Here is a 16,151-nt window from a genome sequence, read left to right as displayed (position 1 = left end):
TCATTCTCCCTTATTTTTGAAAATTAGACTCTTAATGCACAAATTAACTTTTCAGTAGCTTTAGTCAAGTACCTTTTTAAAGCTGTTCCCTGCCTAAATGACCTGATGGCAGCCAAGGAAGAGATCACTCTCTGTTGGGCATTTGAGAGTTCTGCAAGCATAGTACCATAGGAATTGCCATGCTGATCAGATGAGTGATCTAGCTTGTACAGTAACCCATCTCTGAGAATGGTTAGTGCCTGATGCTTCAGAGGCAGATGTAAGAATACACATGATGGACAATTAAGAAGAAATTTGCTTGTGGGCAGGTTATTCCATAACCCTTGTCTGTTAGTAGTAGTAGGTTTATGCCCTGAAGCATGAAGTATTGTATCCCTTATATCTTTTTGTCCAGTAACATATAACTGTAGATGTTCTCTTAATATAAATGTCTAATCATGTTTCATATCCTACTTATGTCTTGACCTCAATGATATTTTGTGGCAGCAAGTTTCACAGGTTAATTATGCATCGTATTACCAAAAATATTGAAAGTTGTCTTGTTCTTGGATTATGAGAGTATATAGGAGTGACCAGTTTACCTTCTTTATGCCATTCATTATTTTACGTACATCTATCGTGACACCTTCATTGTCATCTCCAAAAACTGTACAATCCCAATCTTTTCAATGTCTCCTCATGTAGAAGTGTTTCCATGCCTGTAATAACTTTTATCATTCATCGCTGGACCCCTTCTATAAACGTTCTATCTTCATTGAGCATAGAGCTGGTCATGGTATATCAGGTATATCACCTGAATGAAACTGGCTGGTGGAGTAAAATCATTAGTAGAAATTAGTGACTGGAAAAAACTCAATAGGGATAAAGTCATATGTAAAATTCAGACCTACTCCTGGGGAAAGAGAAATGTAAACATCTCGTTCCAAGTATATCAGGTTGGTTATCTCCAACTAGAGTAGTTTGTTCATGTGGCGCTTCCTTGGGTCCAACAGATGAGTAGTGTAATTTTGCGTGCTCAAAAGGATTGGATAAATATGAAATTGGTGTGCTTTACTAGTTCTTGTTGTGCTTAGTAGAGCTGGGAGAAATGCTGATAAAAACCTTCAGGGATATTCAGTCAAGTCTGCAAGTGAATTTGGTTTGGATGTCTTCATGTCCCTTTTATGGACTGGATCCTGCAACTGGATCTTCACAATCAGATTCACTTGGAGGAACACTCATTTATTTTATTTCTGTGAACAACTGTGTGATTCTTTTGTTACCAGCAATGTTTGCGGAAAACAAATGCCAAAATTGCATGGATGTGTGAGTATTAATAGAAACTGAATTTTAAATTTGCACTGGTAAATATTTGCCCTGGAACTGCTTGGTGTTTGCTCATTCAGTCAGGAAGAGAAACAGTGCCCATATGATTTATCTGATTAATCAAAATTTACCAACTCATCTCCAGCTTCCTACACTGCATACATCTCACTATTCATCAATAACATTAAAACATTGTTGAACGCTTTCAAATAATGAATAAATTCATGGAAATTGTGATCTGCTGATGGATATTTTATAATTAGAAAGAGAAGCTGAATTCGTCAGATACATTATTTGATCTCCGTGGAATGGTGTATCACCCCATTTTAGGTCTAAGTACTGTATATGGAAATGTGGGAAACCTGTATAATCTAGCAAATACAGTAAAAGATCAAGATTTCTCATTTTATTTTTGTATATATATATTATGCTTTCAGCACTACCTTCTTATTTTTTGTTTTTGTTTTATTTTCACAGGTTTGTGAAATCAGTGGGAATGTTGAAGAATTTAATTAAAACAAAATCACAGTTATCAAACCTACACCTGAAAATTTGTTTTAGTTTATGTATAATAATTTTAAATAGTTATTTTTATAATATCTACAATACTTAAGTGGAATTACTCTGTGTGGATGCTGTAATGCACTGAATCAGATTACTAACTATGGCACCATGTCTTGGTAAAGAAGGTTTACTGTCACTTTTTAATACATAGGTAGTATAATGTATTTTGTTTAGGTTATATCCCTGTTATTTTGGAGTGACATTTGATATATTAAACTTTGCCTGATCAAAACAAACTTTGCTTAAAGATTTATGTATTTTAACTTGTCTAGGGTTTTCTACTCCTTATATTTTTGTAATCTTTTCTCATTTTTTAGATTAATAAACAATAAAGCATTCACCCACATCTGCCAATATGTATGTACTGTTCAAATCTCTAGCTGTTCACCATAGTCACCTGTAGAGAGAGGCAGGAGGGAAAGAAAGACAGTGGGGGGTTAGGAGGAAGGAAGGTGTATCAGAAACAGGTGTTGCCTGTGTCATGTAGCTTTGTACTGAGTTTATCTACTTTGGTCTTAAAAAAATAAACAGACTCTGTTAAAATGAAATACACAAATGAGGAATGAAATATGCATGCCAAAAATAAAGCACTAAAAGAATTTCATGTAGATGATGAATATTATTTACCCATATAAATTACTGAAACGAATTATCTGTTTTAAACAAGTTCATTGGTGTATGCTGCGTGTTTGGAATTTTAGGGCATGTCTGCGCACAGATATCAGATTAAGGGATGTAATGATGAGTACATTTACTGATCTCATTTAGCTGTTGATTCTGTTAAGTGTATTTGCAGCTTGTTTTCTTTTGTTTTCAGTTACGTTGGCCTGTTTCTGTATCTTTGACATAATTGTATAATGAAACTGCTTGCAACTGTTACAAAAATAGAATGTAACCACCATCGGTTTGTTTAAGAAATAAAAATGAATTCTCTGTCCTGAACGCTTGAACAATGTGGATATATTGCTTGTTTTCTTTCCTCACTCAGACACGCTGAATGCTGGCAGGTAACAATTTACACCAGACCACCAGAAAGAACTAGCTTTAAACTGAAGTGTACACTATCTGTATCAGACAAGGTCTGTTTTAGTTGTAAAATGAACATGCTAGAAAATGTTCCCGATTCATAGATATTTGCTTTGTGAACCATAATACCTCTGGCTCCAACCTTGCACTGAGCTATGCACATGTAGACTGGTGCCCCAAAGGAGTCTATCCGCCTGGAGCTCATTGCAGGATTGGGACCTTTATACTTATCCCTAGGTCATGAAGAAAACTTGGTTACATAGCGCAACTTGAAATATGTTTGAAGAGGTGTGTGTGTCGCATGTGTGTGTTTACAGAATAGCCTAGGACCAGAAGAGTAACTCCGAGAAAATGATGCCTCCATTCCATATTTATTCTTTATGCATATCCTGTTTGCCCATTACACAAGGTAAACATCTAACCAAGGATTTGGTTGTTTCTAAGGGGGAGGGCAGAGGGGACAGGATTTCACCCTCTTTATTCAGAACCTGCCTGGTAATATTGTGGATTGTTGCAGGAGAGAAATTAGAATCCAGCCAGCCTTTTTGGCAGTCTGTTGGCTCTAGAAATTCTTACTTTTATAAAAACTTGAATGACACATTTGGATGGGTTGTTGAGATGGATAGGATGGGGGTGATTTGTTTTTTCAGGGAGAAAGTCTCCTAGGTGCAGAAGGGCCAGGCAAGTCCTATGCATTTTGGTGGTGCACAGAACTTGCCCAGGTCTTCTGCACTGGGATAAATTTCATCCTCAGTGTAAATATTTAACTCCCAATAAAGCTACTGGGAATTCAACCAGTATATCAAGGGAAGGCTACACTTCCTAGAGAGTGTGGCAGGATGGCCAGACTCTGTAGTAATGCCAGCTCCCATGACTCATGGTGTTTCGTCGAAGCCTTGGATCCTGGAATGATGTGGCCATTGTGAAAATTTCAGCTTTCCTATTTTTTTTAAAGGCAGTTTCTAGCCATCACAGCAGTGGAGATCAGATTGAAATCATGATCCAAGGGACCCTAAAGGTTCAAAAACCAGAAGGCAAATAAACAGAGCCTCATCTCTTTTCAAGAAATGTCTCATGATTTTTAACCCAATCTCATAATTTTTTAATGTTTGCTGCTGGCAATTTTGTCTAAAGTGTATGTGGCAAGCAAGATGTCCAGACCTTTGCCCACACAACCAAGCACCCCAGCAATCACTGCCACTTGGTATTCTGGCTGGAAACAAGCTGGCAGCAAGGCTTGATGAGTCATTAGAGCTGCCTGGAGGACTCATGAGGCGCTTACTAGGCAACAAGCATCTCGATCCATATATATATAAACAGCAGCTGGGAGGCTACACAGACCCTGTCTACACTTACCTCTGGGATTTGGTGGCAGTCGATGGGAGTTACGCAAGCTACGCAAAAAACTTGCATAACTCCCGTTGATTTCTCTGCTCCTCTTCTGTGCGCCGTCTTCACTGCACTGCGCCAATGGGAACCAGTTCCCGTCGACGCAGCGCTATGCCACTTTTGAAGGTGGTCTTAGTACGTCGATCTCTGGATCGACTGAGCGGGTCTTCACTGACCGCTCAGTCGATCCAGAGAAATTGATCTGATGGCAGCAACTTTGCTGCCGTCAGTGTAGCCATAGCCACAGAAGGTGTGTGTGTGATGAGCTGGTCTCCACCTTTGCACTGTCGGAAGTCTTATTCAGTTTGGCCTTTTGGCTTCAGAATGCAGTTTCCATGTTAAATAAACAGTGCCTAAACTGAACTGAGACTGCCCTAGCTGCTTTGTCACAGTATCAAGATGCTTTTTTATTTCTACAACAAAACACGCGAAGCCACCAATCAAAGTGCTGCATGATGAATGTGCCTCTTCCTAACAATATACAGTAGGCACAGTTTTTTCATAGATAACTAATCAGCCAAAGCTGAAGCCCTAGCCTCACTTTCCAATGGAAAAAGAGCTCTGCAAAGTAGGAATTTCATTCTCATACTAATATGCTATGAACACCTGAATTTATTAGCCTTTTTAATACAGCAGGTGAGTACATAAGATCAATAATATTTGCTAGCAAGAAATATACTACTCTAATAAGGGACTTGTATAGAAAAACGATGTAGGCACAATACATATCTATGAAAATGCCATAGCCTCTTCAGCAAGCAGCTGTCTTTCTTTCCAAACACCTGTTAAAACAAAAGTATCTTTCTTTGAAGACACTTACGGCATATGTTTTTACTCAGCTGCATTTTTTTCTTTAAGAGCTTCTTGCCATTGATGAATTATCTGAATAATCATTAAAACATCCTTCATGTGTCCCTATTCACTTCAGTGGTGTTAAAACCATGATAAGCTTCTTCTGCTTTGCTTTCCTTTGAGTAGTTACATCACCTTTGAGAGATTTTTTTTTTTTTTTTTTTTTTTTAAAGTAACTTCTAATTCCCCCCACTGTCCATCTTTAAGGATTTTAGGTGTGGGTGGAAGAGAAATGGGAAACAAAGTTCTATGCAGAACTTTCAGTGAGAAAGATTTCTTTCTGAAATGTGTTTATTTTGTGGAAATTTCCCCTGAGCAATTTCTTCTCATTAAATCTATGCAAAACATTAAATAAATCAAATAACTCATTCACTGATTTCTAGATTCTAAGTCCAGAAGGGACAACGGTGATCATCCTGTATAACACAGGCCCTAGAACTTCCCCAAAATAATTCCATTTGAATTAAAGCATATCTCATAACAAACATCCAATCTTGAGTTAAAATTACTAGTGATGGAGAATCCACCATGACCCTTGCTAAATTGTTCCAGTGATCATGCATTAAATGCACTGTACACATCGAACAGTAACAGTGGCCTTTTGTGAATGTGCTTCATAGTACTCTCACTTGATTCATAGTTTGTTTCTTGCTTCTGAGGCAGGAATTGCTACAAAGAACTCAAACAATTTTAGTAGTGATTAACTGAAGAACAGCATTCAAAAATTCTAAGAGGTTCTTTGACCAGGTCTCCTTAGCTGGAAAAATCATAGCTGAGATGTGGCATTCTGAGGATAAGAAGATAAAAATAGGGGAGTGAGACAGGATTTTATTAGGATTTGATGTATGTATATAATTAAAGGTTCATAGAAAATGGGTGAAATCCTGACCCTATGGAAACTGAGGGCAAAATTTCCATTGATTTCAGTGGGACCACGATTTCATGACGATTATGCCTCAAATAATCTTTAAATGGGCAACAGATTCAACAATGATGTTAAATAATTTAGTGAGGGGTTTTACTGCTAAATTCATACCTGACAAAGAAAAAAACCTTTAAACCTAGAATCACTTTCACTACCCAGTGCTAATAGAAGGAAAAACTCTATTTTACCTTAATTATAGACTTGAGTTATAAAATATTTGTCCCCAATAAATTCAATTTCCATGTTATATTTTCTGATAATTTGATACAAAACTCAAATTAGCTACATCATAGATTTTAAAACATACTGGTTTGCTGATTTGTCATTTACCATGGAAAGTTGAATTTAGCTAAATTAATCTGAAACAGGTTCTAATGTGAATAGTGGCAACAATAAATCCCCAGCTCCCCTCTCTGACAACTTCTAATACACATTTAGACAGTATCAAATAAAAAATTACATCTTTTCCAGTTGCTGCACAGGAATTTAGGTTCAATCTATGCAGGGTACATGCACCTCTGGTTATATTTTAACATATAAAGATGATATAAACCAGCACCAAATACATCTGACCTATATTTAGTACTTTGGGAGCGCTGGAACTTTAGTTATATAATCTCATGCATTCATTTGGCTGCATTGTGAGAAAATTTTAAGGGTTTCCTTTCCTAGCATTATAAATGTTCAGATGCATTCTCCAAGCCTTTCCAGAGCAATTCTATTGCAGAGCCAGGTTTTCATTATTTGAGATAGTATCTGCAAACGTCGCCTTGTTTTATGAACTGATAAACAGAAGTATGCTTTCTGAGTTTTATATTGGATAATGATGAATGAGATCATGAAAATAATCATCTCAAGTCCCTGTGTGACATTCAAAGAAGCATTTTAACACAGAAAGCTGCTGATTCCCACCATTGGCTTTAGTCTCACCTTCGTGAGTGGGTTTAGCTACTCTCAAGGGTGGGCAAACTTACTGACCCTCCAAGACGCATACAACAATTTTCAGAAGTTCGAGAGCTGGGGTGCATCTGCCAGGCCTCCAGGCTTCTGCCCTGTGGGACGTACCTGCCAGGCCCTGCTCCTGCTGAAGCGCCGAGCCCCAGAAGGTTCCTCCCATGGGGCAGAAGCCCTGAGACTCCCGTGCCTGCAGGGCTGAAGCCCCCAAGCCCCAGCAGGCACACCCCATGGAGCTGAAGCCCTGAGACCCCCTCACCCCGGGCAGAAGCCTCTAGCCCCCCCACCTCACTCCAAGGCAGAAGCCCCAAGCACCCCATCCCAGTCTGGTAGGTGGAGAATGGTGGGGGCATAGGGTGGCCCTGCAAGCCGCACTTTAGCAGTAAAAGGGCCGTGGTTTGGCCACTCCTGTACTATAGCATTGTTGAGAGTAATGTGGGGGCAACAAGAGAATAGATGCTGCTCAGTGGCATGGTGCCTGATACAATTGCTGCTCGGGCAAAGTGTGTGTTCTTCTACTGCTTTTCTATGGTTCATGGCTGAAAACGGTGGCACCATCTCATCTGCAAGCGCTAAAGCTAGAGATGTGCTGCTCTCCGAGAGCTCACCCCTCTCTACCTGGTGAAGTGAGGAACTGGCACCTGCCTAAGGAGTTTCTGGGCCTCCCATCCTATTCCAGCAGCAGCAGCAACAGCAGCACCTGATCAGAAAAGAGTCATCCCAGGTAACATTCCCTATCCAGCTCTTCTCTACAGGCAGATTTGTTATGCTGCTGATGCGCCACAATTATTGAAATGTTGTATGAATGGTAGTAAATATTTATATTATGGTAGTGGCTGCAGGTCTCAAATCCCAGCTAGGAACCCATTGTCCTGGATGCTGCACAAACGTGGAAAAAAGACACAGCTGCTCTTCAGAGCTGGGCCATTTACTCAGAGTGTCACATGATGGAACAGATTATTTAGCATAAGTCATTAACGCATATTTCAAGGGACCATTCAAGATGAAGTCGCCCATTCACACCCCCTCCAGTCATAGGGGAAAGAGAAGCAGAGGAGTAGCTGGGTGGTGGGGGCGGTGTTATTAGAGGTTTAAAGATTGTTATAATAAGCCAGAAATCCAAGAAGTGTTTTTATGGGCTATGCAACCTGTCAGGCATTGGCAGCAAGGGCTAGTGGTCTGGAGGCTGTGCAGGTTGCTGCTAGCAGAAGTCCTAGATCAAGCAGTGGAAACCAAATATGATGGAACAGTAATGGGCCATTCAGACCTACCCATTTCAGTCATCACAACTGCATGTAAAAAGCATATGAGGAACTTGTGAGTAAATTCCAAAAACTTGCCAAAAATGCTCCCTTGGGCCTGATAAGTACAGTAATTCAAAATCTCTCTATTAGTGCCTCCAAAAATAATTCTCTTTCTTTTGATGTGTATAATCCAACACCTGTGTGTTCACAATTCCAGGTTTAATAAGCGAAGGGCCGTTTTGCTGAGATTTCAGAGCAATTTACAGCTCCTATTCCCTTTAGTGGCACTATTTTGTTGTGTCCAGAACACATTATCTCCTTATATGACTGAACAGTGATCTTACATAATTTAATGCACCTTCCTAGTGCTATATATTGAAAACAGCTAATAGGTTTGCCTAGGGCATATGAATACATAAGCCTTTGGGGAAAGACATCAGAATCAACCTCAGCCATGATTTCACACCCTCTGTTGCCTAAGGCAATTTAGGGTTATTGAAAGGTTGAAGCTAAAACTTTTCAGGTCAAATCATAGCTAAGATCCCTCTATGAGGTATATCCTTTATTTCCTTTATAAGTAAATTAATTCAGACCATAAAAAATTAAACATTGTCTTTTGGCACACATTTTGTATAATAAGTGTTCATATGAGGTCGTACCACATTCCATTCTTCTAATGTTGGAACATTCTGACTTTTCCTGCTTCTTAGACATGAAAGAGTAATGATAACCCTTCTTTTTTAAAAATGGGGTTTGTATCTTGCTGTTTTGAAAAATCACGTAAGAGGAATACTTGCAGCAGGGTGGATTTTTTTATTCCTAATTACACAAAATCAATCACTCTTGACAAGAATATTTTGATTTTTTTGGACACAATCTAATTTCATGTGTAAAGCACACAGTATCTCCTAGAGTTGACTGTCACATCTCATTTAAGGCTATGTCTTCACTGACAGTGGCAAATTTGCCGCTGTCAGATTGACTTATCTGGATCGACTGAGATCCAGAAATCGACGTATTAAGATCACCTTCTCAAGTGCTGTAGCGCTGCATCGACAGGAACACGGTTCCCATCGGCGCAGTGCAGTGAAGACGGCGCACAGAACAGAAGCACAGAAGTCGTCGGGAGTTATGCAAGTTTTTTGCGTAGTTTGCATAACTCTGGTCGACTGCCGCCAAATCTCCGAGGTAAGTGTAGACAAGCCCTAACTCACATCTAATTAAGATGGAGTTTAATAGGTCCTATGTAATATTTTTAAATAAATTAACTTCAAGTTTATCTTCTTTGATAATCTGGTAATAAAGTCTGAAATCTGGCATGAATGTCACTTAAAGTTGCATTTCATTTGGTCTCCCATTGTGCCCTCATGGATAAGCAGGCTGACAGTGTGTGAGAGACTATTAGTAATAAGTAGCGCTGTGCAAATAATGGATTTTTGGGGCAGTTGCAAAAAAAATTTTTTTGTTGTTTAGGGCCAACTGAAAATGATTTTTATCTGACTTTTTGGTTAATTGAAAACTTGCAAAGAATTTCATTTTCATTTTGACTGTTTTTGGTTTTTTTTTTTAAATTAAATGAAATTTCAAAACAAAAACTTATTTCAGCCTGAAAGATTGAAATGTTTAATTTAAAAAAAATGACAAACTGAAACATTCTGCCTTTATCAGGGTGTTTTTTGTTGTTTTTGAGCGAGTGGGGGTTTCGCTGAGCTGAGTTCAAGAAATGTGTCAGTGTCACTGAATCTGTACTTTTCACCAACACAAAATGTTTCATCTTAAAAAATGTTGCTCACTGAAACATAAACACCCTTGGTGTCAATTGGCAGAGGGCATAGGGTTTTACAAGGATCCCCTGGGTTGGATATCTGCATAATTGTTCACCAAAGGGTGGCTTGTGAAATCGCCACTGACAGCCAGTAGCCCACTGGTTGTCATAATCATTGCGAAATGTATGTATGGATAATATTTAAGGTGTTATGTAGCTGCATTGAAAATTATCTTCTCAAGATCTTGAAATTAGGGCAGATAATCAGGAGGTGACATACCTCAGAAATGTTCCTTTCAGGCAAGAGGTAACAGATACCTGTCTCGCTGTCTGGTCTGGCTATTTGGGTATTGTGTATGGTATGTCCCCCATTGTATGCCTATTTGCATACTAAGACAGTTGCAGAATGAAAAATTGTGAGATCTTCAATAAAGGAAATCTAGAAGATGAAATGAACAGCGGGAGGGTGGGTCATGTTTATGAACAAGTCAAAGGATTGGACTCTTATATCTTGGAAGGCAAACACAATGGATGTTTCACCTAGAAGGCAAGCTGACTGCATGTCTATCTCATAACAGGAGAGGCAGTCACCCTGGCTGTGAAGCGTTGCAAGGATTTTGGGTGAGCAACATTCTGCAAGACATGTGAGCCTCTAATTAATTAAATCTAGGCCCTACAATGCAAGTTGTGGTTTTACTTCATATGTAACTATTTGTTTCCAATAATTTCATTTGCTACTACTTGAATCTTTGTGCTTTGTTAAATAAACATATATTTGATTTCAATATATAAGCATACCAAAGTGCTGTGTTTTAAGTGGATCTGAAATGGAACTGGTAAGCTGGGATGTACTGTTTCTTCGGAAGCAACAAATCTCTTAATGCTGCAAGTGGCCAGAGGCTAGGGTGACCAGATGTCACAATTTTCATAGCATCATAGAAGATTAAGGTTGCAAGGGATCTCAGGAGGTCATCTAGTCCAACCCCCTGCTCAAGGCAGAACCAATCCTGATAGGGACAGTCCTGATATTCAGGGCACCTCCGGTGCTGACTTTTCACACTTGCTGTTTGGTCACCTACCAGCGGCCCAAGGGGATGGACACTCGAGGGAGACATTTGGAAGCTTGAGAATTGAGGTATGCCAATCACTAACCTGTTGAGTGACTGTGATGCCTATAGGGGAGTGCATGTGTTGCCTGTGAGTGGATTTGGGGAGTGGACGAAAGGAGGCACAGATCAGTCTTCCATCATACCAGAAACCCCCTGAGATGTGGTTCTTTCCTGTCCACCCTGAAATAATGTGAGTGTCAACGATCATTTCAATGGGTGAAAGACTTGATGCCACTGAAATAGATTCCTGCATTCTCTGTCTCTCCATTATAAGAATATTCCATTGATTTATTTTTTTGGATTATACCAAGTGGTAAATTCTATGTAAAAATCTATTAATTAATTAATTCTTCCTGCATTTTTAATAGGCTTCTGTTCAAATTTTCCTAATATATTTTCACACAGGATTATCCAACTCCTCTATGGGCTTCATTAAACTTGTTCTGGTAGGGCACTGGTGCCATAATGAGAGATTAGCTGCAGCCTTGCTGGGACCATCTCTCGGGGAGACCATATGCCACATAGTAAAGTTCTGAATTTGATAGTCCCTGCACTCCCTTTGGTTGATGAGTTTGGAGGTCATCCAATTTCATTCTTGGATGTGTATTAAATGCCACCTGAAAATTTTAGCCGTTCTATCTATGTAAGCTATTTTGGTAGCATTTATTTTCATTGGGAGAACATGGAAAATAGTTTAATTATGGGGTGACTGGGTTTTTTTCATCATGCATGTCTGATCCTCCACCCTGTAGCCTATAGGACGAGCCTGCTTGCTTGCACATATATACCTTTCCTTATAGATTTAAGTATTGTTGTTTTATTATATTAGAGTCATAGATTCATATTAATGTATTATAGCTGTAATGCAAGGTACCTTAAAGGCCACATCTTGTATGAAAGCTAAGGCAATTAGCATATATATGTTCAGGACTGTAGGAAGGCGTTGTGGCCTCCCCCGGAGTCTGGAGCCGAGGAAGGGCCACAGCAACCCAGCCAGACAGAAACAGACCCAGCAGAAACAGAAACAGGCCAGTCTGCCCGGCGACCGAAAGGCCGGACCGTGATAGGGCCGACTGGCCAGCCCACTCAGCAACAGAGGGGCGGAGCCTCTACAGAAAGAGGCAGTATAAAGGACAGGCCCCGTAGCTCAGAAGGGAAAAGACTGCCACTGGAAGCAGACGTGCTGCCCTGCCGTCTGAGACCTAGGCCGGATTGGAGCCGAGCTGATGATAGGGGCGCTCGCCTCCCAGAGCCGGGAACCTGAGAGTTCCCTGACCTACCCATGCCCCAGTGATTGGACCGAACACCCTGAACCCCCTGGATGAGAGACACCCCCTGAGGCCAGGCAGGACCTGAAAGAGCTGCCTGACGCCGAAGAACCCCAGGAGGCCCATGACCTAGAGGAGCTGCCCCCCGAAGAGGATCTCCCCGCCTTGCTGCCGGTGGACGAAGAAGGACTGGCGAGCCTGCTGTGGGTCGAGTACCCCAGTGACCCCGAGTTCACGGATGATACAGGTACCTGGGGATACGGGGAGGAAGTGACCCAGGGACAGCCATAGACAGTGGCTGAGACAGGGGCAAGACCCCATCGGCGTGTTGCGGCGGGAGCCCCGCTGACCCAGTGGCAACATCCTTGGGCTGGGATGCAGTGGAGATGTGTGGGCCTGCGTCCCCCTCCTCCCTTCCCTAGCCACCCCAGGAGAACGTGCTCTCCCCTGCTGCTACCGACAGTGGACCCACTGCCCGCCTTGCCCTGCCTGAGGGCTGGAGTGCCAGACTGCTTGCTTGCCCGCCCTGCCTAAGGGCCGGGACAATAGACTGCTTGCTCGCCTGCCTCACCCTGTCTCAGGGCCTGAGGCAACAGACGGCTTGCGTGTCTCACCCTCCTTGAGGGCGGGAACCCTAGATTGCTACCTGCCTCACCCTACTTAAGGGCCTGAGGCCACAGACTGCTTGCGTGTCTCACTCCACCTGGGGTTGGAAGGCTACAGACGATTGGTATGCCTACCCTGCCCGAGGGCCGGGGCTAAGATTCGTGCACAAGCGCTAATTGTTCCCCATTCAGGAAGGCGCTGTGGCCTCCCCCGGAGTCTGGACCCGAGGAAGGGCCATAGCGACCCGGCCAGACAAGACTGCCGGCCTACAGGGACATTTGGCCCAGATAAGTAATGATGAGTTTTATATATATAGTTATAACCTTTACCCTAGATAAGTCAGGAGGCATCAAGACATAGGGGTTGCCTCAGTTTATGCCCCAAGTAAACTTCACAGGTATGCCACAAAACCCACAGAAAGGACCAGAAATAACAAAGGTGAGATGAGTGAATCATCTGGAAAGGATATGGATATGTCATTAATACGCACGAAACTGCCAGCCTATAGAATAAGTGTACTCTAATAATTTGGGGGTGAAGAAGCCAAGTTTGGACTTCGAAGGAGGACCCATATTGTTCAGGGTATAAAAAGGGGCAAACCATGTTACTTGAGCGTGACCACTAGCTACTCATTCTTTAAGCTTCTTTTAGTTAGTGTTTGTTAGAATTTTTTGTTCTTAATTTATACTTAATATTATTTGTAGTCTTAGCCTTAGCCTTACAGCTCTTAGCTCTCAAGCATTGCCTAGCTCTCCACCCTTCCACTCAAGAGTTGAGGAACCGGACATCTCTCTCAACCAGGTCATCAGGGAAGGGTGTGGGCATATTAATCCAAAGCATGCCGGATAAATATATCTATCATGTGTCTTTAGTATAAGACTGCAATCCTACCCATTATCCATTTGATTATTCATTTTCTTTTAATCAGTCATTTGTCTATCATTTTATGTTATCTTAATAAAAGTGTATAAAATTATACAGATTCGTTTATCAGTGTGAGCATTCCTGTTGTGCACCCCAGGGGTCCCTGTAAAAACTCTTCTGGAGCCTGATTCCAGGACTAGAATCTCATTATCTTCTGATCAGATCAACTGGTAAGCTTCTAACCCCATTCAAATTAATAAACATCCAGAAATCAGACAACAACCCCCAATATTGAAACATTCATTTATGCCAGTTCAGTATATACATTTCCCAGTTGAGGTGGATACCCAGAGCCAGCGTTCGCATTTCTGAATGTTCCTGGGAATCAGTAATTGATTTCTTCCTTTGCCGCCAGTGTAACTAAATCCTGTCTGCCATGGGATTTTGGAAAAGTTAGTGAGATGATTCTTTAGGATAGACTTGAAATGTAAAGTGACTCATTTTACATAAGATGAGCAGTCATGCCAGGAGCATCTTTGGTTCCCTTCACCCACCCACCCCGCTCCCCAACTGTTTGCTGAGGTGTCTTGTTTCTCTTAACACAAGTGGTCATTTTCTATTGGTTTATGTTTCACTGGTATCTTCAGAGGGAAAAAGTAGGGAACTTTATTTTGCAAATGGAAGCTGAGCTGCTTCTTTACATTTCTAGTTCCTTGATACCTGAGTGCGACCATGGGTTTCAAGAGGCTGAAAAACTATCTGTGATAATGGCCAGATATGTCTTTGTTTTAATATCCACACAAATTATCACACTGCTGCTGTAGGAACTGGCAGAATAGTCAGAAAGCCGTATCTCACTATTGTCGCTGTTTGTTTTGTGCCATGGGCACTTTTATGGGGAAAGATAGATTAATTCCATCAAATATCTGCAACTCTTGTTTCGGTCAAACAATACGAACATGATGTCATCAGCCTAATAGAATCCCTGATACTTTTGCCTCTTTGCTATCACATCCTTAATTTCTTGGAGTGTCTGAATTGTTGATCCCAGTGGGCACACTGCCAACGTGTTAAGTCATTCTCATCTAGTTCCCTCTGACTTAAATAAAGGAATATGATGTGATCACATTACATGGACTGAAAGCTGTACATTGCGAATACAGGCTCTCAGTCTGAGTCTACCTACCTTAGGTTTTTACACAGTATCCCTTAGCACAGCATCTTAGCAATGGGCCTAAATAATAAACAAGCATCTGCATTATTCTGTCCAGTTGAACTTAACAGGTCTAGTTAACTGTACATTTTGGAGTAACAAGGCCCATATGTTAGAAGCTGAATTTTTCCCTTTATGAAACACTCATTATGAGTTCTATGAGTTTATAAAATCCACTCTCTCCATTCGGTGTGCCAGTATCTTGGGATACATTTTAATTTCTATTTAAAGGTGCAAGATGAAGCAGAGTTTGTGCACTATGGTTCTCATCTCTGTCTCTTTTTTGTACTGGAAAATTTGAACCCTATTTAGATAGTGTCCAATAAACACTCTCCTCAGCCTCCTGAAACATTAATATTTAATAATGGAGCTCCACCATAGTTTGTCAGAAAATAATTCATTCTCTTTCTAGGGTGACTGTTCTTGCATTTATCTGCATGGAATAGATAGATGACTACCATTTAATATTTTATGATAAGAGTTGAATTGCTTTTTTAGCAGGATCACAAGAACCTTGGTGGACCCTGGTGAAGTACTTACAATTCCTTTTCCACCCAGTCTCATAGTTTGTCTTACAGACATTAACTGTGTTACATTTTTGGCCTCTAAAGCGCTCAGGTTTGCTTTTTACTGTCAGACAATCTGTACAAAGAGGATGTGGCCTCTGTGTGGGAGAAACTACTGAAATATTATTGTGCTCAAATATCCTATAGCCTCTGAGGAAGACGAAACCATTTTGACAGTGATAGTGACATTGTTAACTCCCCTTTTTGCTAAGAAACAAGGTATTCATTTTTCACGTTACTTTAGGGTGCTGATTTTATTACACAGCTTTTTGTTTCTGTGTTCTGAAAGTTTAATAAGTTCTAAGGACACTAACATAATATATTTAAAAATTAAGACATTTTCCATAATGTTTATATTTGCTTGAACCTGAAACTGTTCTATGATGAAATAATCCCCTTTATTGTATGTTTGTTGGTTTGTGTTGAACAGGATTGCCCATAATGATTGAAATGGGGTTTTTTAGAGGATTGGGGTTTTTTTTTGTGAGATGAAACTACATG

General features: G+C 40.7%; 1 protein-coding gene across 3 annotated transcripts in view; it reads left to right on the top strand.

Moving 5' to 3' along the window:
* CUNH8orf34 (chromosome unknown C8orf34 homolog) overlaps positions 1-2,806 on the top strand; it is a 239,953-nt gene extending 237,147 nt beyond the window's left edge. For all 3 annotated transcript variants that reach the window (XM_067553651.1, XM_067553650.1, XM_067553652.1), the window contains one exon: positions 1,783-2,806. In XM_067553651.1, the coding sequence (XP_067409752.1) occupies positions 1,783-1,790 (8 nt within the window). In that variant the 3' untranslated portion in view covers positions 1,791-2,806. The remainder of the gene's footprint in view (positions 1-1,782) is intronic.
* The last annotated feature ends 13,345 nt before the right edge of the window (positions 2,807-16,151 follow it).

The sequence above is a fragment of the Emydura macquarii genome, unplaced genomic scaffold (assembly GCF_026122565.2).
Source record: "Emydura macquarii macquarii isolate MOO-44397 ecotype Brisbane River unplaced genomic scaffold, CSIRO-AGI_Emac_v2 contig_1477, whole genome shotgun sequence".
NCBI lineage: Eukaryota > Metazoa > Chordata > Testudines > Chelidae > Emydura > Emydura macquarii.
The sequence above is the reverse complement of the archived record's forward strand: the minus strand, read 5'-3'. Positions and strand labels throughout refer to the sequence as shown.